The following is a 19045-nucleotide window of genomic DNA, read 5'->3' on the forward strand; positions in this document are numbered from 1 at the left end:
AGCTGTTTACCTAAGTGTCTAAAGTCAAAGTCAACGTGGCCGTTAAGCTTTAACACACACCCACTTACCAAAAAGGATGGCACTTCAATTAATTCATTGTCCATTAAAACTTTTAATCTCCATAAATTGACAGAAAATGTCAACTGCATCAGTATTTTGCCAGAGGCCCTCCTTCAGGAGAGTACAGTCAGCTCAGAGCAGCCCTTGCCAGTTTTTCCAAACAGAACAGGATCATTATGTGCATATATGACTAGTTTTCAGCTTTTCCTGACTTAATTAGCTAAGTCATTGTCACGTGATGAGTGAAAGACCGAAACATCAGGCAGATGAGACCAAAGTGGCAACTTCCATCAGGCAGAGCTGCCTTCTTACGATCTCTTCCTAGTGCATAGCAGGCTAGTCACATGTCGGTGAACTTTTTATCCTTTCTTTCCCCACAACCTAGAAAGGAGTCTGATGACTCATAGCTGTGTGTGCGGACCCCCTCCAACATCATGAACGAACGCCGTGACATTCACTCCAGTCTGCCCCAGGGCTTCGGTAAGGCCTGCCCTGAAAATGAGCAGGATAATCAGCTTCTAAATCTCCCTGAGAAAATGCGTCAACGACTGATGCCTTTCCAGAGGGAGGGCGTCAAATTTGCCCTGGCCAGAAATGGAAGGTAGGTAGCTCTCACTGTCAAGGTGGTGTTTGGGGATCTGAAGTCAGGATGTGTGATGTTCTTTTGAAAACAGGCTGATTGTTTTCAACGCATGTCAGAAAAATACAGATACAGAAAAAAATACAGATTCCGTCAGAACTATCCCTTGTTGTCTTGGATCTGGACTGTCTGGTGCTGAGAGTCCGTCAGTGTTTGAACAGTAGAGAGGCTACACTTATTAATGAGCTGCACCTGGCTGCAGGAAGCCTTCAGGGATGGGGAGCTGAAGGGAAGCCTGGCTGAGGATGCCGTGAAGAAGGAGCTGATCGATGCGGGGACGCGGGAAGCCACTGTTCTGCTTGGATGGGGTCAGCCAGTCAATTAGGCGGGGACATGGGTTTGACAGCAAACATTGCGACCTGAATCCCTCGGGGGCGCTCCCGGGGGGCCGGTAACGTGAGCTGCTGGCAAGGATCGGGAAAGCGGGGAGGGGGGGGATTGCGCTCTGCGTATCGATCGCAGGAGTCCCCACGCTCTTCTTCCAATCATCCAGTTCTTGCTGTGCAGATGTTCCTGGAATGGAGCTGAAATTCTGCATAACGGTCCCTGTTAGGTTGCTACACAGGAATCACGGAAACCAATCACGCCAGCAAGTATTAGTCTGGTGAACGGTCAAAGTCAGTATTGTAACAGCGGTGCTGTTTATTTGGTTTTACACCGAGCAGCCTAATCTAACATTTTTCAAACTGATTACAGAATCACCAGTGCCAATAAGGATCGGTTTACCCTTTTCTAGTACAATATCTGTATCCTTTCCTCCTTCTGTAGCATTTGTGTGCTCTTATCTTATGTCCCACATACCCTCTATGGCCCCTTACACACACACAGTGCACTTACTGAGGCTGAAGAAGCATGGAGTTTATTTCTGAGGATGCTTATTTGTAATCTCTCTCTCACTCAGGCGTATGGAGCTCTCCTGTTGAGGGGCAGAAACTTAACACAAGAAAGCCTATTTCGGTGCAGTCGGAGTCCGCGGCGCCTGCAGGAAGTACACTGTGACCTAGGTCACAGCGGTCGCCGGTTCGATTGATCAGTACCTTTTAGAGAGCGCCGCCGCTGACGCAGGCACTGGTGCAGCGAGAGCTCTGATCTGACACCCTGTTATTTTTACGTAACCACTGTGTAGGCAGGGTGCTCCTGTGGACGCAGCTGAAGAGCCGCTCCGAGCTGCTGCTGGAATGTGTAGGCAGCGATGCTCAGAAACGGAAACTCGGTCTGGTAACAACGGGAATGCAGAGCTATTTTTCAAAGTAACGAGGAGGTTGGAAATGGACGTTAAAAAAGGGACGAGTTGTCTCTAATGTGCAGTTTTTTATATTGTTTCATTGCAGCTGTGAATCTACATTTGATTCCCTCATCAAACGGTGTACATAAACGTCTGCTTTGTGCAGTCCTCGAGACAGTAATTGCATTTCAGTGGTGATATTCGAGCAGATAAAAAAACTACATGCTAGCAAAAGTAAAGCTAGGTTGATTAGACCTAACATTTTTGTCATTTATTTTTGGCCAGATTGCTAGTATACTGCAAAATAAATAGTATATGTGTACATTTATATTTACATTTACATTTATTTATTTAGCAGATATCAGATAGCAGATAGCAGATTATATGATATGGATTTACTTATGTGTAAAAAGTCGAGCAGTTTTTCCCATGACAGGTAAATGAACTTGCTGTAATTTGGATGCCATAAAGAATTTTTCTCTTGAGCAAGACATTTGCACATTTTGAAACAACTTTATTTTGGCTGCATTTATAGTAAATTGCTGTATAACTACTAATTGCTGCAAAGTACCATGTTATGTCTTTATTAAGCCAGGTACAATATTGTTAAATATTGGGTGTAAGGCATGACTACACACTTGTATCCAGAACAGTGTTCTCAACTCGTCTACTGAATATGACAGTCTCTGCCTTATCCCCCGTGACCATGTTAATTGCCATGGTGACTACAGTAAAGCAGTAGGCTCACACCACAGTTATTTACCCTGATCTCCTGATGACAGTAAAAATCTGTAGCTGTGAGCGCTGTGCTTTCCGTTTCCTGGTGCAAATCAGAAATAACTGATTTCTGACACCCAGACCTTAAACATAGCTGGTCACACTGGCTTGTAAAGTGTCACTTTTTTACTATGCTTCCAGTGTGGGCTGGAGCATTCCCGTGCCGCTCCATGCCTTTTTATTTATTTGTAAATTGATCAGTAACTCTCCCGGGATGGTGGCTGCCTGCACACATCTCCTGGTGAAATTGGGGGGCTGGATAAGTCCACCCTTATTTGAAGTGGCTTCAGTCTGCCTAATGGAGCAATCTGCTCCCCATCGAACGTGCTCTGAGGCTCAACGCCTCTCTGATGCTTTTTGCTGGATTATTCATTTTTATATTTCTTGTGTTATCGGTCCCTAGAAACTGTATTTTATGGGGCAGTCACCCCTCATAATCCGAATGTATGTATTTTTTCATCTACTGCCTTTGGACAGTTTTATACTTTTTAAATACTGACCTATAGGTATGTGTCAGTGTGTTTTTGAGTTTGTTTAGTAGCCTAAGTAAATGCAGTTGAGAATGAAGGTGCCTGTGGGCTTGATGATCAGCTGAATGGAGGTGATGCTACCTTTTCTCTGAGTGCCTTGCTTTTAACACCACTGTGAGGGATGTGTGTTTTCCCCGCCTTTGAGAAGAATTTAAAATCATTATCAGACCTGGTGACGAATGCTTTCATTTTAACACATTGATGTCGGCGCGTGTAAGAGGATTTGCTTCAAAATAAAGGCGAGCCATCGCCACGCTGCGCTGGTCCCCTTCCAGTCTTGAGCTTGAATGACCGGCATGCGTCACAAGCCCATAGAGAAGGAAGGAGGTGATGAGTAGCCGAAATAAGAGCGCTTTTGTTTCCCTGCCCCCGGGGCCTACACAGGGATGGGGGGGGGGGTGGGGGGGTGCTTATCTGGCAGTCAGGTGGTGCGGTTTTTTGGGCGAGTGGGAGTGGAGTGGCAGCGCACACGCCCACACACGCATCCAGCCCCTCACTGACTCACCCTGCCGATCGAGGACCCGGAGAACATCGCGGCGCCCACGCTGGGCCCGGCTCTCCATTATCCCGCGGCGGGGGCGGGATGGAAGGAGATCTCTTCCTTCCCCTTTCCGCTCCGCGTTTCATGAACGCCGAGCGCGGCGCGCAATTTATATCCCCCTGTCCCTGCCGGAGCTGGGGGAGGTAGCCGGCAGCCCTCGAGCCGTTCGCGAACGCCGCGGCCGCGACGGCCGCCAACAGACGACGGAGGAATCCGCCTGTCTACATCACGTGAGGCGCAAGGTGTGAAGAGCCGAGACAAAGATGTTGCTGTTGCCGGGCGACCCGCGGCCGGTGCCTCAGCCCCCTCGGCGTTCATCAACCGATTTTGTAAATTCGGGAGTCTAGCCAGTATGACATCAGAGGTGGGCTACACCACGCTAGCGTGGTTGCCTGCGTGAACCCAGCAGATCGCAGTCTCTGCGTGATTGGACGCGATTCGGCGTGGCTCGGCCCGCGCTGATTGGTCTGGGACAGGGAATAGCCCATGGCATTTGCTGCTGCACCTCCCCTGCGAGGGACCTACTCAGGAGCACAAATGACCATCGCATTTTCAAGCCATTGATTTTCACAGAGAGCTTCCCCTTGGGACCAAATGGGGGAAGGCCATTACAGGAGCAGCGGACCCCCCCCCCCCCCCCCCCCCAGCTCCATTTATCCTCTTACTGTACCAGAATGCGACTGGCTCACCCCAAACACACATAAGCAGACGCGCAGATGTTATTTAATCTGCTAGGACGCCTCTCATAAACAGGGACTGCTTGTATCCAGCACATTGCCCCAGCCCACTCCATTAAACAGCGTAAGCTCCGTTAGCGGTAAGGTGGCACTAATAAACACCCCCGATGCGTCGCTACATTTGTAATGGTGCAGGGAAGAGGGCTGCAGCGGCGTTCGGTGCGTACGCGGTGACACATTCCCGGAGACAGCCCGCTCAGAAGCAGGGCCCCGGCAATTACGGGGAGGCACACGAGCTAATTCATCATGCGGCGTGCCGACGAAACGCCGCGCGAATGTAAATCGGTGAGAGCCGCGCGTGTTAACGTAATTAACCGGGTTAATGGGAGGATGTCCTAGCACACGACTGGAGTGGCGAGTCTCATACCTGGGGTCAGCGACAATAAAGAACAGTAATTAGCGCAGCGTTCCAAATTGAAGGCGCCGTGGCATTGATGGCTCACTCAATTACAAGGTTAATAATTTGTAAGGTTTCGCGCCGATGCAAAGGCGGAGAATTGGATTCTTTTGAACTGAGTTTGGTAAAAACAAAAGCATTGTGTGTTAATCTGTCATTTTTAATGCACCATTTTTGTGGAATCTAGTAATGACAGAAAACTATGTATTGTACATCACCCTAGATGAGGGCTTCTGATAAATAACGAGTATATTATAATGACAGTGGTAATAATACAGTTATGATTATTATGATAAACGCATAACGCTAAGACTGTAACTGACTCTCATATGTCACTGTACTGGCTGTCTTTAACAGTGGACATCAGTACTCAGAAGCCACCCTTGTGGTGTTCTTCTCAAATCAAACTGGTACAGATGAAGTTCCGCACCAGTAATTCTTTTGCACACGTAAATTTATAAGTCAGTTTAAAATAGAGTGGCATTTCTGCAGTTGACTTGTCAGGTGTTCCTGAAGCCTGCAGCACTGCAAAAAAAAAAAAAATGCCAGGACACACAACCAGGGACGAATTAACCCTGCGCGGTCTCGGAAGAAAGGAGGACATTTTGTACAGTTCAACGGCAACTTCAGGAGAAGCGAAGCACGTTTTCTTAACACAGCTCCGAGGCTGTCAACGAAGAACATTTAAGAAGTTTTCGCATGCTGTTGTTAAGCAACAGCGGAAGAGCATCCGCTGGGAAGGCGGCCGTCTGGTGCAAGTCAGGCTGCGTTAGGGGAAAAAAAGAGTGATTAATGCACGGAGAAACGGGCGAGCACCTGACTGAGGCTCGCCCATTGTGTGTCTACACCACGACAGGAGAACGAGCGCCGGAGCAATTAAAAACATCAGCGGCAGGGAGGACATTAATCACGTCTGTCAGCCGAGGAGGAAAACTCGAGCAGAGAAAGAGGAAATGGAGCTCTCTCTCTTTTTTCCATGGGCCATCAAACCAGCAGAACCTCTGCGGTTGTAGTGGCTTGGGAAGCTCAAAGCACCTTTCTCCAAGAGTAAAATGAAACAGGCTAAGGTTATAACCCAGGCAAAGCAAGCTAATAAAACTGTCAACTTTACTTTGGCAATCCCTGCCAGACATGGAATTGCAAACCTGAAGAGGGGAGGGAAAACTAATAATAATGAAGCTCTATATCCAAAGCATTTATTTGCAGAGGGATTTTATGAATGGCAGAGGCTCTACTGTTGATATTAATTTGACATGATTAGTTGAATATAGACAATGTTCTTCAGAAACATTTTGATTAACAATCGGAAGTCAGTTGCCTCTCCAAAGGGCAACCAATTCTAATGTGAAGGCCAAATTCTTAACAAGAACCTGATGTGAACCTTATGAGAAACTGTTAAACAGCCAAAGCCCTTGAGCAATACCAGTGATCCAGACCCTTCCATTTCAAGATGTGAGAAAAACACCCCCCACCAAAGAGACAGTTGGTACTCTTGTCTCTTGGCCTTTCTTGAACATGGGAAACATGGCTTGTGTATATTTGAAGGAGTACCAAACTTGGAGAAAGTATTTTGTTGGACGTAAAATGTTTGGATGTTCATCTAATGTGAAATGGATGTTCATCTAATAAATATAGGCAATGAATGCTAGAAGGTAACTGTAAGATGACAAGAGGACATGGCCAAGGTGTCTTTAATGAAATAAAACTGTGATTGTATGCACTCCGAATGCATGCAATCAGAAATATTCCTTACACATCACAAGCACCCCAGGACATTTATGGCTATACTGTTATGAAACAAACCAATGAAAGAACAGACATGGACCCTGTCAAGGAGAGGTTGCTGGCAGGAGAGGCTGTTATTGGTTAACAATCCCATATTCCCAGTCCTGCTACCACTTGGTTAATTGAGGAGGTGCCCGTCCCTTCACCGGAAAAGGCACAAGCCGTTGCGTTTCTGTTTGCTACTACAACAGTGTGTCACCCCAAAGAAATACGTCCCAACCAAAAGGGATTCATCCCTGCTCAGCAGGATGTTATTTTCGGTTCATTCTGAAAAATCATTCATTCACATCAGCCACTGTATGATTCTCATAAGTACGTGTCATAAGTGAGTGAGTGTCTGCGTCTTCCATTAGCGCACTGCTCTCTCATTACCGCAGACCTCCAGCAAATTATTTTAGCATGACAGGAACAATAAAAGACACGGGCAGCTTTCATTTCCCCCGTGCTTCATATATTCATGTATTTTTTTTTCTCAAAGGAATGTTTTAAAATGTTCTCCCATTAACCGAGAGCTTTACCTAGGAACTCTGCGTGAATCCAATTAATATTTTTCGCATTCGGTTCCTGGGTGGCTCAGGTTTTCAGCTTTCCTATCTGCCTCGTGGGGGGATATGCTCTTAGTGGTGATGTCTGACATTCTGGTAGTGGCTTTTTCCGTAGTCAGGTCTGAATGGTCCGAGTCCGCTTTGAAGGAACACAAAGTGACTTTTCAGCGGCAAACATGATTTTTATAAAGTCTTCTTTATTTATTTATTTTTTTCAGCAATAAAGCGGATTTTGAGAAGTTAGACTTTTGATGACTGTTTTAAAAAAAAAAAAAAAGATCAAGTGCAAATGTTTCTCATTAGTATCTGAAATGCTGGGGAAGAAAGCAAGCAGAGATATGAGAGCAAGGTGACATTTACTGTTCCATACTGTTTGGTTGTGATAGCTCTGAAATGAAATCTCACTCGAGACTGCTCTGTTTCTCTGTCATTTAATTAACCTTAACATGGATTAGAGAGTAACTTGGTGTTGACTGAATGAGAGGAGGGGGGGTGGGGGTAGAAAATATCTTTCATTTGTTAAGATGTTGTCAGGGAAGTGTTTGCCGTTATCTGTTCGTTGTGCATCAGGGATAATACTCTTTGATATTTCAAGGCGGTGGCGGTGTTCGAACGGGCCATGGAAGACAAGTGAACGGCTTTCCTTTGAATGTGAAGCACAGCTGTGCTCAGCGGCACAGCCCTGTAACAAAGCACCGCGGCAACGTTAAAAACGGAGCTGCTGATTTTACAGTTTGCGCTTTTCTCGCATGGTGTATGAAACATTCTCACGGCTGAATAGATCCATGTGTCATCACTAAAACGTGCACAAGATGGGACCTATTTATTGTAAGGAGGCTGCAAAATATTACAAAGATTAATAAAACCATTTTAACTGACTTGCTGCCCCTTAAGAAAAAGGTATGTATTAACCAATAAGAAATGCCAAGAATAAATGTCAAAATATGTGCCTTTAAAATGTAAAAATTATTGTAATGTTATGAATTTTTATGTTTTACTAAACATGCAAATAATGAGAACAAAAGAATGTGCTAACATTCAGTAGGTCTGAATGTACAACATTCACATATACAGTATGGGCTGGTACATACACACATACTTACCACGGGCTCGGAGAAATAGAATTGGAACAGTAGTTGTGCGTTATGGGTTGACAGAACTATGTTATTTGGTTGCTTCTTAATTTCTGTAGTTAACAGTCATGTTGTTTATTAAATAAATGTAAACACATTTGTATTTTCTCATTTTCAGGTGTATGATTGCAGATGAGGTAAGAACTTTTTTTTTTTTCCTGTTTTGTTTGCCAGCAATTTCAGTTGCTAAAAAAGACTACACAATATTTTACCACTATTCCAAGGCTTCAGTTAACATGGTGTGAATTAACTGCTGTGAAACAAAAAAAAGTAAATGGGATGTAATGTAACAGTACATGATTTTACACGTCTGGCAAATTGGCTGAACACCTCAGTAGTAGTTCTTCAGCAGATTACTTGGAAACATGAGGTCTGTTATAATTTTAAGCCCAGCAATTAAAGACTGTCCTGCGTTGTCTGATAATTGTTTTCCCTGACACCGCTAACCCGGTTCACAGATGGGCCTTGGGAAGACGATTCAGGCCATCTCCGTGGCCTACATGTATAGACATGAGTGGCCCTTGCTCATCGTGGTCCCGTCCTCGTTGAAGTACCCCTGGATAGAGGAGATGGAGAAATGGATACCCGAGCTGGCCCCGGAGGACATCAACCTGGTGGAGAACAAGACGGATATTGCGTAAGAGTCCTGACATAAGTTTGTAGGTCATTTTACTGGTACCATTGATAAATCTGTCAGCAATATGGAATTAAATGTACATGTTTTACATTTATTACAATAAATTAATAACTAATTTTAGTAAAAATTCAAACTTAGCTTAGAGTTGCCTCTAATCATTTAGGCTACTTGCCTCCCTAATAGCATGTGAACACAACAGTAAAATTTGCTACTGTTATATTACAGTGTTACTAACTCCTAAATGTACTGTATATGGCTTAATGAGTATGTTATATGGTATTTATTACATGTTAGTAACAGTCTCAGCAGATTCTTAAAATATGAAACTGTATTTGTGGGTTTATAGCTGTATAATTGTATAGCGACACAGTGGAGAGGCTGTTTTCTGGCTTTAACTGAGGATTGGGAAATGTATGTCACATTTAATTACCAAACACTCTTATCCACAGCAACTTACATTACTCAGTTTTTATTTGTTATCCATTTATTCAGCTTGATGTTTATTGACGTAATTCAGGTTAAGTACCATGCCTAAGGGTATAACAGTGGTAGCCCACAAGGGAGTCGAACTGGCAACCTCTGCTTTTTACCGGTGCGCCAGACTGCTGCCCATGTAACTGATCCAGTCAATCTGAGGGAACAGGGGAAGCAGGAGTTAGGCAGAAATGAGCTGGGGGGGAGGGGGGGGGGGCAGCGATTTCAGACTTGTATTGCCAGTAGATTGGTGTCACAGTGAGTTGCATCTAGAAGCAGCATGCAATATTATGGCTGACAGGATGTCCGCCTGAGAATGAATGTGGAAGGGGAATCGCTTCTTCTTAAAGTAAAGTGGATTGATGCGCTCCTGTAACTGATAGAAAAACGAAGGCCACATTGCCCGCTACAGTGTGGGCCGGCGGTTAAGCAGCAAAAGGTATCTCGCCTCTCCGTACCACGTTCCCACCCACCCACCCCACCTATTATAGTGTGACCATAAGCTTCTATTGTCAGAGAATAAATACCAAATTAGTGTTGAAACCGCTGACACCCGGGCGCATGAAAAATTGATAGGACCCCCTCCGTGTCTGTGCCGTTTCTGTAAAGGAGAGAATGAGGCCAGTCTTGGTATGTTACTGGAGTGGTGAATTTTTTATGACTCCAGAGCACAAAGGGCCATGTTGCAATGTTTGGCTACTTGAGGAAATTGTTTTGTGTGGCCCTGTGGGGGAAAAAATAAATCCGCAGACAGCAAGAAACCTGTCTGCCACTCCTGCTCAACCTGTCAATGGCCCAGTGATGTGAAGGATTGTCTTTACCATGAATTGCATGACAAGGCAAACGTTTCCTTAAGGGACTTTAATGATATGTATCTTCTTACATATTTCTTTCTACATACTTCTTGTATAGTTAGAATAGTGTAAGGTGAATGTGATTTTATGTGATTTTGTGTGCATTTAATTCGTCACAAATTAATTAGTTTTTTTAACATTGTAAATGAATTACAGTGCTGTAAGTGTAAAAAGTAGCTATATTGTTTTCTAACTGTCTTGTTAAAGGAGGGTGAATTGGAGAGAAATGGTTTAGTTCTAGTTGTCTTTCATTGGACCAGATTACTACAAAATAAAAGCCTGTGTTTGGGACAATCCTTCAGTTTAGGAAGGTCTTGTGGTAGGTGTTTGAGAGTCCTGTAGATTGATGCAGTCTTATTCTTGTAGAAAGCTTCCTCCCTCAGAATTTTCATCTGAAACCCAATTAGCCTATCGCTGTCATGGTAACATTTGGCGTTAATCTCTAGCTTCACAGTTCTTTGCATGGTGCAGTGTTGTCATATGTTAATTGAACTGCCAGAAAGATGGGCTTGTTTGATTTTGTTTTTTTTACCCCATTAAGTGTTACTCAGTCTTTGAGTTACTCAACTGCCTGCACCGTGTGGCTCTCGGACAGGGGAATCGGCCGCAGCAAGGTGACCGTTTTGGGATACGGGCTGCTGACCACTGACGCTCGCGCCCTGGTGGACGCGCTCACCAAGCAGAACTTCAGGGTGGTGCTGGTGGACGAGTCCCACTACCTGAAGTCCAGGAACGCGGCCCGCAGCCAGATCCTGGTGCCCCTCGTCCAGAAAGCAAAGCGCGCCATATTGCTGACGGGGACCCCAGCACTGGGGCGTCCGGAAGAGGTACTCCCCTCACAACCAGGGCTTTTCCCTCCTTTTCTGGGTCGGGGCTGTGAACTCATCCTGTACATAGAAGTAGTGATAACCAGTCATTCATGTGTTAGACAGTCACGGGTACAAAACCTTAATTACACGCACAAACCTGTGATGGAATTTACTTGATCATATAAATTCCCATAGATCATTCCATTTTTTAGAAATTTTAGAAATTCATTTGGCAGATGCTTTTATCCAAAGCAACTTACAAGTGAGGGAGGTTGCAAGCAAAAAACCGTAAGGAGTCAACAATATTTGCAGCGCTGCATAACTAGGTTTCACTGGTTAGCCAGACAAGGTACAAGCTAGCTGGTAGAGAGAATGAGTGTGTTAAACAATTAGATTACATTTTTTTTTTTTCGGAAACAGTTTTGACACAAGAAATTCCTTTATTCCTATATATTAAAGTCCCTATACTTTACAAGCAACTATTGACAAACTGTAATAACTGTTCCAATTAATTAAAACAATCATGACAGCTAGAGGACATAAACCTTTCATGTGATTTGCTAACTGATTTATTCACATTCTGTAGTTATACCGATTTGCTGCACAGCCTATTTCCTAATTAACACTACATATGCATTAGCTATAATTACAGCACCATCATTTGCAAGTACACAACAACAAATTATAAAGTATAATAACATTTGATTTCCATCTACAGTCATGTGGCATTTTGAACGCTACATTTCTCATTAAAGACATTCATATTCAATTATCGTGTACAAATTAAAATAGTCTCACCCGCTGCATGTTACCATATTGAGGGCTGTTTTAAACTGCATCTTGCAGGAGCAGGACTAAAAATAACTCTTTATTGTATTTAGCCGTGTTCACCTTGGTTTTGAGTCCCTAAATGTTCCATATGCACATATATTTGTTGAAACTTGCCGTGGCTCCCTCAGCGTCGGGTGCAATTCAGATGCGGAGGGGTCTGTGATTTCAAAAGGGTGTGCATTTTCTGCTAAGCAGCAGTTTGAAGGCATTTATACCACATGTTGCCACGTCAGGATAAAAAGCAGTGCATTATTTCAGCCTCAGAATTTTCTGAGAATCACATATTAATATAGCAGGGTCACAGTGCTCACCTCTCCCCCTCACGGTCTGTGTGTTCCTGCTTCTGTAGAGTGCCACAGCTTGTGTACATATTTGCAGTGCGATGTTGAGCTTTGATGAAAGTAGGCAGCCACTTCCGTTATTCACATGGGCAGGATGTAACCGCCAGCCCATGAGTTCAGTAATTGCCACTAGTTATTATCCAGATAATCACTCCCAATGTGTAACAAAGTATAATGATCATCCCTGATGAACTGGTCTCATAAGTTAAGTAAAGCTCTTAACGACGGACTCTGTTCAGTTAAGGGTGAATGCGTTTGAATAGAGATTGTGGGGGGAAAAAAACACAGCTCGCTCATCGTGTACCACAGTGCATTAAGCGACAGTGGCCGTCCTCCGCTGCAACAGAAATATTTTCTTGGAAGACAGTCTGAGAGTGAAGTCATTAGATCGAGAGCTGTGTCTCTATGCACTCACCCCCCTCCCCTCCAATCCACCCAGAGAAAAGAGATGCAGAGCACATTTGATGCTTCAGATTGCATGAAGCTCATTCAATATCTGTTTACCTTTGAGAGAGAGAAAGCGCTCAGCTTGCAGTGACAGTTGCAGGCCCAGATGCACTCTTTATATGGAGTTATATTATAGCTCTAATGTCAGGTCTGCGCTCTCATTTCTCCCCACAGCTTTTTATGCAGATTGACGCTCTCTATCCGCGGAGGTTCGGATCATGGTCTGACTATGCCAAAAAATATTGTAATGCTCATTTCAGGTAAACTCTCTTCTTTTTTGTTAATCACTTTCCAATGGGTCTGTTAGAAAAATTAGGTTTGCTCTCAGTGTGTCTTGCCGTTTGACGAATTATGTGACATTGCACCTGACCAGGTAATTGCTTGATCTCCCTGATAATTTGATTGACATTTCAAGTTTGTCTTTAAGACTGCGAGCGAGTATTAATGAACGTCATTCATCAAGAGATGTCTGTGATTTAATTGAGAATAAATGCATCATTCATCATTCAGATCTCGATAGAAAGTGGAAACTCAGAGGGATTAACCATTTCAGTTATAGATTGAAAAGGCAGATTATATTCTTCCATCTTACACTTTTAGTGTAAAATGGAAGAGGTATATTCATCTCTGAATTTACATTTTTTTATACCTTTGACTGGTATTTGTAGAAATTAGTAAAAATTGTTTATGAAATCAGAACACCTAATATTGGAATAACTATTGATCCCACATTTGGTCTGCTCTCATTGTAGTTTTAAAATGGATGTGTAAAAACATTGAATCAGAGTTTTGCATATGTAATATAATCTCAGTAAAAAATTCTGCCCATGGAAGCACCTCTATTTTTTGTTTCTGTCACACCAGAAGTTATGTAATTACTCTATCTGTTAAAAAAACATACTCCATCTATTCAAAATCTATGTATATAATTGCCATTCATCAAGGATGCTTTGTATTATCAATATTAAGATATAGATTGCATGAGAGTAGATATATCTGTGTATGATTAAATCAAAAGCTCTCTTGATTACATGATGAATAAAATTGATTCTACTTCACCCAGTTTTAAATAAACCCTTCCTGATGGCCAGTTTCTAATTCAGAGACATATCCCCCACACCAGGGCCATCAATGAACAGAATACTAGGACACAATGTGCCATTACTGAGAAGAAAAAATGATGTTTTCGGCACAAATATTATTTCCAATGCAAACTGTCCCAAAATATTTTATTACCAATTATTGGTAGGTCACATCAGAAAGGTTTTACAGAATGTTTTGTCCAGCCAATAGTAATTATTTACTGTACCACATGTACAGTAGTCATCAGCATTAATTTGTATCTGATACTGATACTGATAATAAGAACAGCAATTGCAATTAACAGACAACTTGATGCCAGTTAAATACATTCAGGAATATTCCGGTGTGGCTGTGTTTAAATTCTCTTTCCACTGACATGCCCACTTAATGTCTTAAAGCTTGAAAAAAGTCCTGTTTAAAATGTGATGCTAGACCAGCTTGCGCATTGGTACTGTTGCTATTTTGAAACAAGAAAAATGGCATTTTTTCATACTTTGGCCATTTCCCATGTTCGGCATTTACAGTACAGTTGTAAACCTGCTGTAATGAGTACTGGTGTGAACAAATTGACAAACACATTCCTCTCAGTGTTAAGTAGAGAAGCTCTATACAGATATATTCTCTATACAGTCCTCTCAGCTATGGCAGTTTTTTACACACCTATACAGGAACCATGATGGTATGATACATCAGTTTTGATTGGTTTGAATATAAGAGTTGATTGATGTGAATACAAGACTTGATGTGAATATGAGTAATGAGATGGCCAAATGCATTTTTCTCCAGATAATAAATTACGTATGGGTACGTATGAGTTTCATTTTAATATTTAAAAATAGATTGTTTTGGAATGTTGTGCAACAGTACAGTTGCATTCAGGAGCACTTGATCAGTTAGCCAACAAGATCAGCTGTATTTGTGATATTTTGCCATGTTATATACTGTTACCATTCCATATGAATGGCAGTAGGGTAGTAACTATGCAGTTCTTAATCCAATGAAAACACTTCTGCTTCTGCGGTGAACTAACAGACCTCACAGAATGAATCTGAATGAAACCACGTCACAAGTGCAGATCTCCAATAACGGTGAAGTCAGCATATGCATTATTATGAAAAAAAAGCATAGCTCATTCCAAACTCGCTGAAGGGCCTGTTTTTTTAATACAAGCTGAGTATTTGCCGAGTCAGTCGCAGAAAATAAAAGCAACTCGAAATGCAGGGGTGTTTGCCATTTGAAGAACTGACTAATTAGCAGTAATTAAATTTACTGAGGTTTGTTGGTGGTATAATCTCTGTACTGGTGTCAATGAATTCCATGGCGTGCGAAATCTGCTGGTCAGCTTTCTCTGGGCACAGTCCTGCCTCTGTCCGTTTGTCCTGACTCGGGGCCCGCTCAGGGGTGCTCCGTTCTGACCGACGGCGCGTCTCTCGCCCTCCAGGTTTTTCGGGAACCGGCGGCAGTGGGACTGCCGGGGCGCGTCCCACCTGGAGGAGCTGCACCAGCGCCTGAGCGAGATAATGATCCGCCGGCTGAAGGCCCAGGTGCTCACCCAGCTGCCCCCGAAAGTCCGCCAGCGCATCCCGTTCGACCTTCCCAAAGACGCGGCCAAGGTACGGCGGCTCCCCGCGCGGGGGCCCCACCGGCGCACAGACCGAGCCGCTAAATATAGCCTCCATTACCTCATTATTACTGCCCTCTGTCCGTTGCTAGGCAATAGTATCAGATTAACACTAATTATCATTTTATCACACTTTCCTCCTGACATTTTCCTTTTGACTTTTTCCTTTTCAAAGCCTGAATCGTCAGTTTGATCATTTGCATTGAGTAGCCCGTCCTCAGGCTCAGAAGCCGTTTATTGAAATATCTGTATTCTGGTGCATTTTGTATTCGGTGCATTATGAGACGAGGTGGTTGATTTTTTTCCGAGATTTGATAAATCAGAACCGTTTGTTTTGTGTATTATGCAAAAATGAAAATCCTTTATAAAGCATTAAGTCTTCCCGCGCATTGAATTAAAGCCGTCGTTATGTATCGGCGGTGGAGGGACTTTTGAATGAATGAAATGTCACGGCCGTTTTTCACCGCTGCACTCCCCAGTCGGCGAAAGCCTGGTTTATGCTTAGCGTCAGAGAATTGCCCCAGCTAAATCACAGGCCAGTCAGCGTAGGCATAAAAAAAAAAAAAAAAACAGAAATGGGCACCCTTATGGAGGAAGGCGTTTTGCTGTTCCCCGCTAACTGAATTCTGAGCCCATTTGCCTAAACTCCAGAGTTAACACATGGCGCGGGTTCCTGGCTCCGTGGCGGCAGGGAGAGAGAGCCCATCCGGCGTGATTTATTTCAGTTAAACTCCGGCGCTTGTGCAGGCCGCGGCCCCGGGGCAGGAGCCGAAGCTTCCTCCCTGCCCGTCGCTGTGCATGCGGATGGTAATGAGCGCCCGCGCGGGCTCCAGCACTGCGCCTGTCAGGATGAAGAATGCAGGGACGGCACACCAACACCCCCCCCCCCAAACTCCCCCCCCCCACCCCCCAACAACCCCAGTCTCTGCCTGCTTCACCAACACCTCAAAGCCCGCTCACCTGCCTCCCCGCAGCATAAATCACACCCTGTCATTTCGCACACACGTGTGCCCACCCCCCCCCCCCCGCCCCTCCAGCTTTCCCATAGCTACGCTTGATTAACCGTGCGTTAAGGCTAAGAAATGCTTTCTTCCGCAATGATACACATACCCGCTCCATGTTGAATTTTACTGATCATGTTTTCATGTCTTCGAAAGCTGAAGATAAAACGCATCCTGAAGAAATGATTATTATGGCCATCTCTTTTTGTATATGAAAAGCATGGTGTTGCGTTATTTATGTAAATAAAATGAAAGGTAGTTTCATATACGATTCGTTTTTCCCGTTTTAGTTTCCAGGGAATCATTTTTTGCGCTCTGCCGGTATTCCATGCCCTAATTCATTCCCTGTAATTCCTGACTTTCTAACTTCCCTAAATACTCCTTGCGTTTCACCTTGAGAGCAAACTATCTGTCTTTGATTTATTATGTTGGTGCAGAGAGTTTCCATCTTCGCCCCCAGGTTGTCACAAGCGTTCTATAATTGGTAGAGCCATGTGACCGACCTAGCCAGCATTGACGTTTCGCGGTACGAGAGGACGAGCATCTTTGGGAATTTTCTTTCCCTTTCTCCTCCCTTTTTTCTCGAGCGGAGGGAAAGTAGGCCACCATTCACAGTTCCATTAATTGTTCTGCCCTTTATAGCTCCAAAAAAAAAAAAAAAATGCCAGAAAAAAAACCCTTTCCTCCCTTTTTCCCTCCTAGGAAGCCAGCGCCAGCTTTGAGGAATGGGAGAAGTTAATGAGGAAGCTGGACTCGGGGGCCGGGGGTGATGATAACCCCTTTGTGGAAGTCATGGGGCTCATTACCCGCATGTACAAGCAGACGGCCATCGCCAAGGTACGGACGCAGTCAACACAACGGTTTCCGCTTTCGTCCTGACCTCCCGCGGCTCCTCGTCGCCACCCCTCCTATCCCCCCCCACCCCCATACCCCCCACCCCCCCCCCACCCCCACCCCCCCCCCGGTGGGTGACGGTGTCTGGTCCTCGTCGGCTGGGAGCCGTGGGAACACGCCGCGCCTCCGTCTCGGCGTCTCTCTGGAGAGAGAGGCCGCTCGCCGCTAAAACAGACACACAGCCACCCTCTCTCCTTCCCTCCTCACCTTCACGCAGCGAGCTGACATTCAGATTACGTAAGACAATATTTACACTTGTATTAATTAGCGATGCAGATACGCGGCGTAGGAAATGCAGTTCAGCCTTCTTATTCGAAGCCCACAGGTCATTACTGAGATTTTCTCCCAAAGGAAGCAGAAACCAATTAGCAAAATATTTTCAAGAGTAAAAGCCTCTATTTTTTGTTAATTAGTTTTGTGGGGTTTTTTTTATAAGTAGAAATGTTGGTCGGTGCACTTATTTTCTTTATTTAAAAATAAGAGAAAGCCAGAAAGAGGCGAGAAAGTGTAGGAGACAGAAAAATATCTTTGGAGGATCTTTGTTTGGAGGGTGAATGTAAGTCATTGAAGAGCTCTCATGAGGTGGCGGTAAGCTCCTCAGAAGGCTCTTTTTTTCCCGCCCATTAAACTTGAACAGTTGCGGGTTGTTGTTCCTCACTTCGGGCCCGCCGCGTCGGGCGCACCTGAAGGGAAGCTTGCCGTGGCGACGGAGGGCCTTCCTGTTTCACATTTCTCCAAGGCCGGAGCGTCACCATGGGGACAGCCTCCAGGGGTGCATGTGAATCCGCGTGCAGGAAGGTGTTGACAGGCAACCGCGGCCCTTCATTTCCTTTTGCTTTTCCTCAACTTCTCCGCTTCTCCGGCGTAGCAGAACTTTCGGAGACTTTCGCTCGAGCGGTCTCCATGGTAACCGCGAGAACTCAACTTTCTTTAATTCCACTTCTAGGAAAAAAAAAAAAAAAAATTAAATGAATAAAGCCCCCCCTGGATACAGAGGGAAGTAAAGAGCCTTCGCCACATGCGATGTCAGGCTCAAACAAGCGCAAATAACCTGCCCGGTTGCAAATTTAATTCTCAACGATGCCTTTTTTGTTAATCAGCTCTGATAAACGAAGACATGGCAAGGTTGGCTGAAGATGGGAATGGCCTGCTAAAAGCCTGGGGGTGGGAGCTGAGGAGAGGGCAATGAGACTCTCAGTACAGACTGCCTTTTGATCATTCATTGTTTTATTATTATTATTTTCCTGTTGGAGCCCCTCACTGTGAGTGTTGTCGTGCTACACTTCCTGCCTGCTTTCTTAACTCGGTGTGCTCTGCTGGAAAACTGAAATGGTAAAAAAAAAATTTAAAAAAAATGCCAAAAGAGGGTTTTCGAACACAAGTCAAGTTCTGTAGCACGTCTGGTGTCACATCTGAAGTGAGAACGGCGGGCAGCCGAATTCGAAATAGGCGTGTATTTTTACCCTGGCAACATCTGCCTCCAATTACTCGGAGACCGTGGCTCTGAGCGCGAATGCCTCCTAAAAGCTACTCTTTTTAAGGTGAAGTTATTTCAGCCGAAAGCAGCAGATTGTGAGCTTTTGCAAGAGGCGTGAGGGGAAAAAAAAAAAAAAAAAGAGAGAAAAAAAGCTGGCAGTAATGAGAAAATGAGCGCCACACTTTTAAAGAACAAAGGCAGGTGAT

At 44.3% G+C, this 19045-nt stretch overlaps 1 protein-coding gene across 1 annotated transcript in view; it reads left to right on the plus strand.

The window, feature by feature from the left end:
* Positions 1-494: 494 nt before the first annotated feature.
* The window catches only part of zranb3 (zinc finger, RAN-binding domain containing 3), a 41686-nt gene continuing 23135 nt past the window's right edge, over positions 495-19045 (plus strand). The window contains exons 1-7 of the mRNA XM_036540818.1: positions 495-661; positions 8489-8507; positions 8829-9007; positions 10931-11162; positions 12938-13023; positions 15288-15459; positions 17171-17305. Of these exons, the coding sequence (XP_036396711.1) occupies positions 495-661; positions 8489-8507; positions 8829-9007; positions 10931-11162; positions 12938-13023; positions 15288-15459; positions 17171-17305 (990 nt within the window). The remainder of the gene's footprint in view (positions 662-8488; positions 8508-8828; positions 9008-10930; positions 11163-12937; positions 13024-15287; positions 15460-17170; positions 17306-19045) is intronic.

Source organism: Megalops cyprinoides, chromosome 11, assembly GCF_013368585.1.
Source record: "Megalops cyprinoides isolate fMegCyp1 chromosome 11, fMegCyp1.pri, whole genome shotgun sequence".
Taxonomy (NCBI): Eukaryota; Metazoa; Chordata; class Actinopteri; order Elopiformes; family Megalopidae; genus Megalops; species Megalops cyprinoides.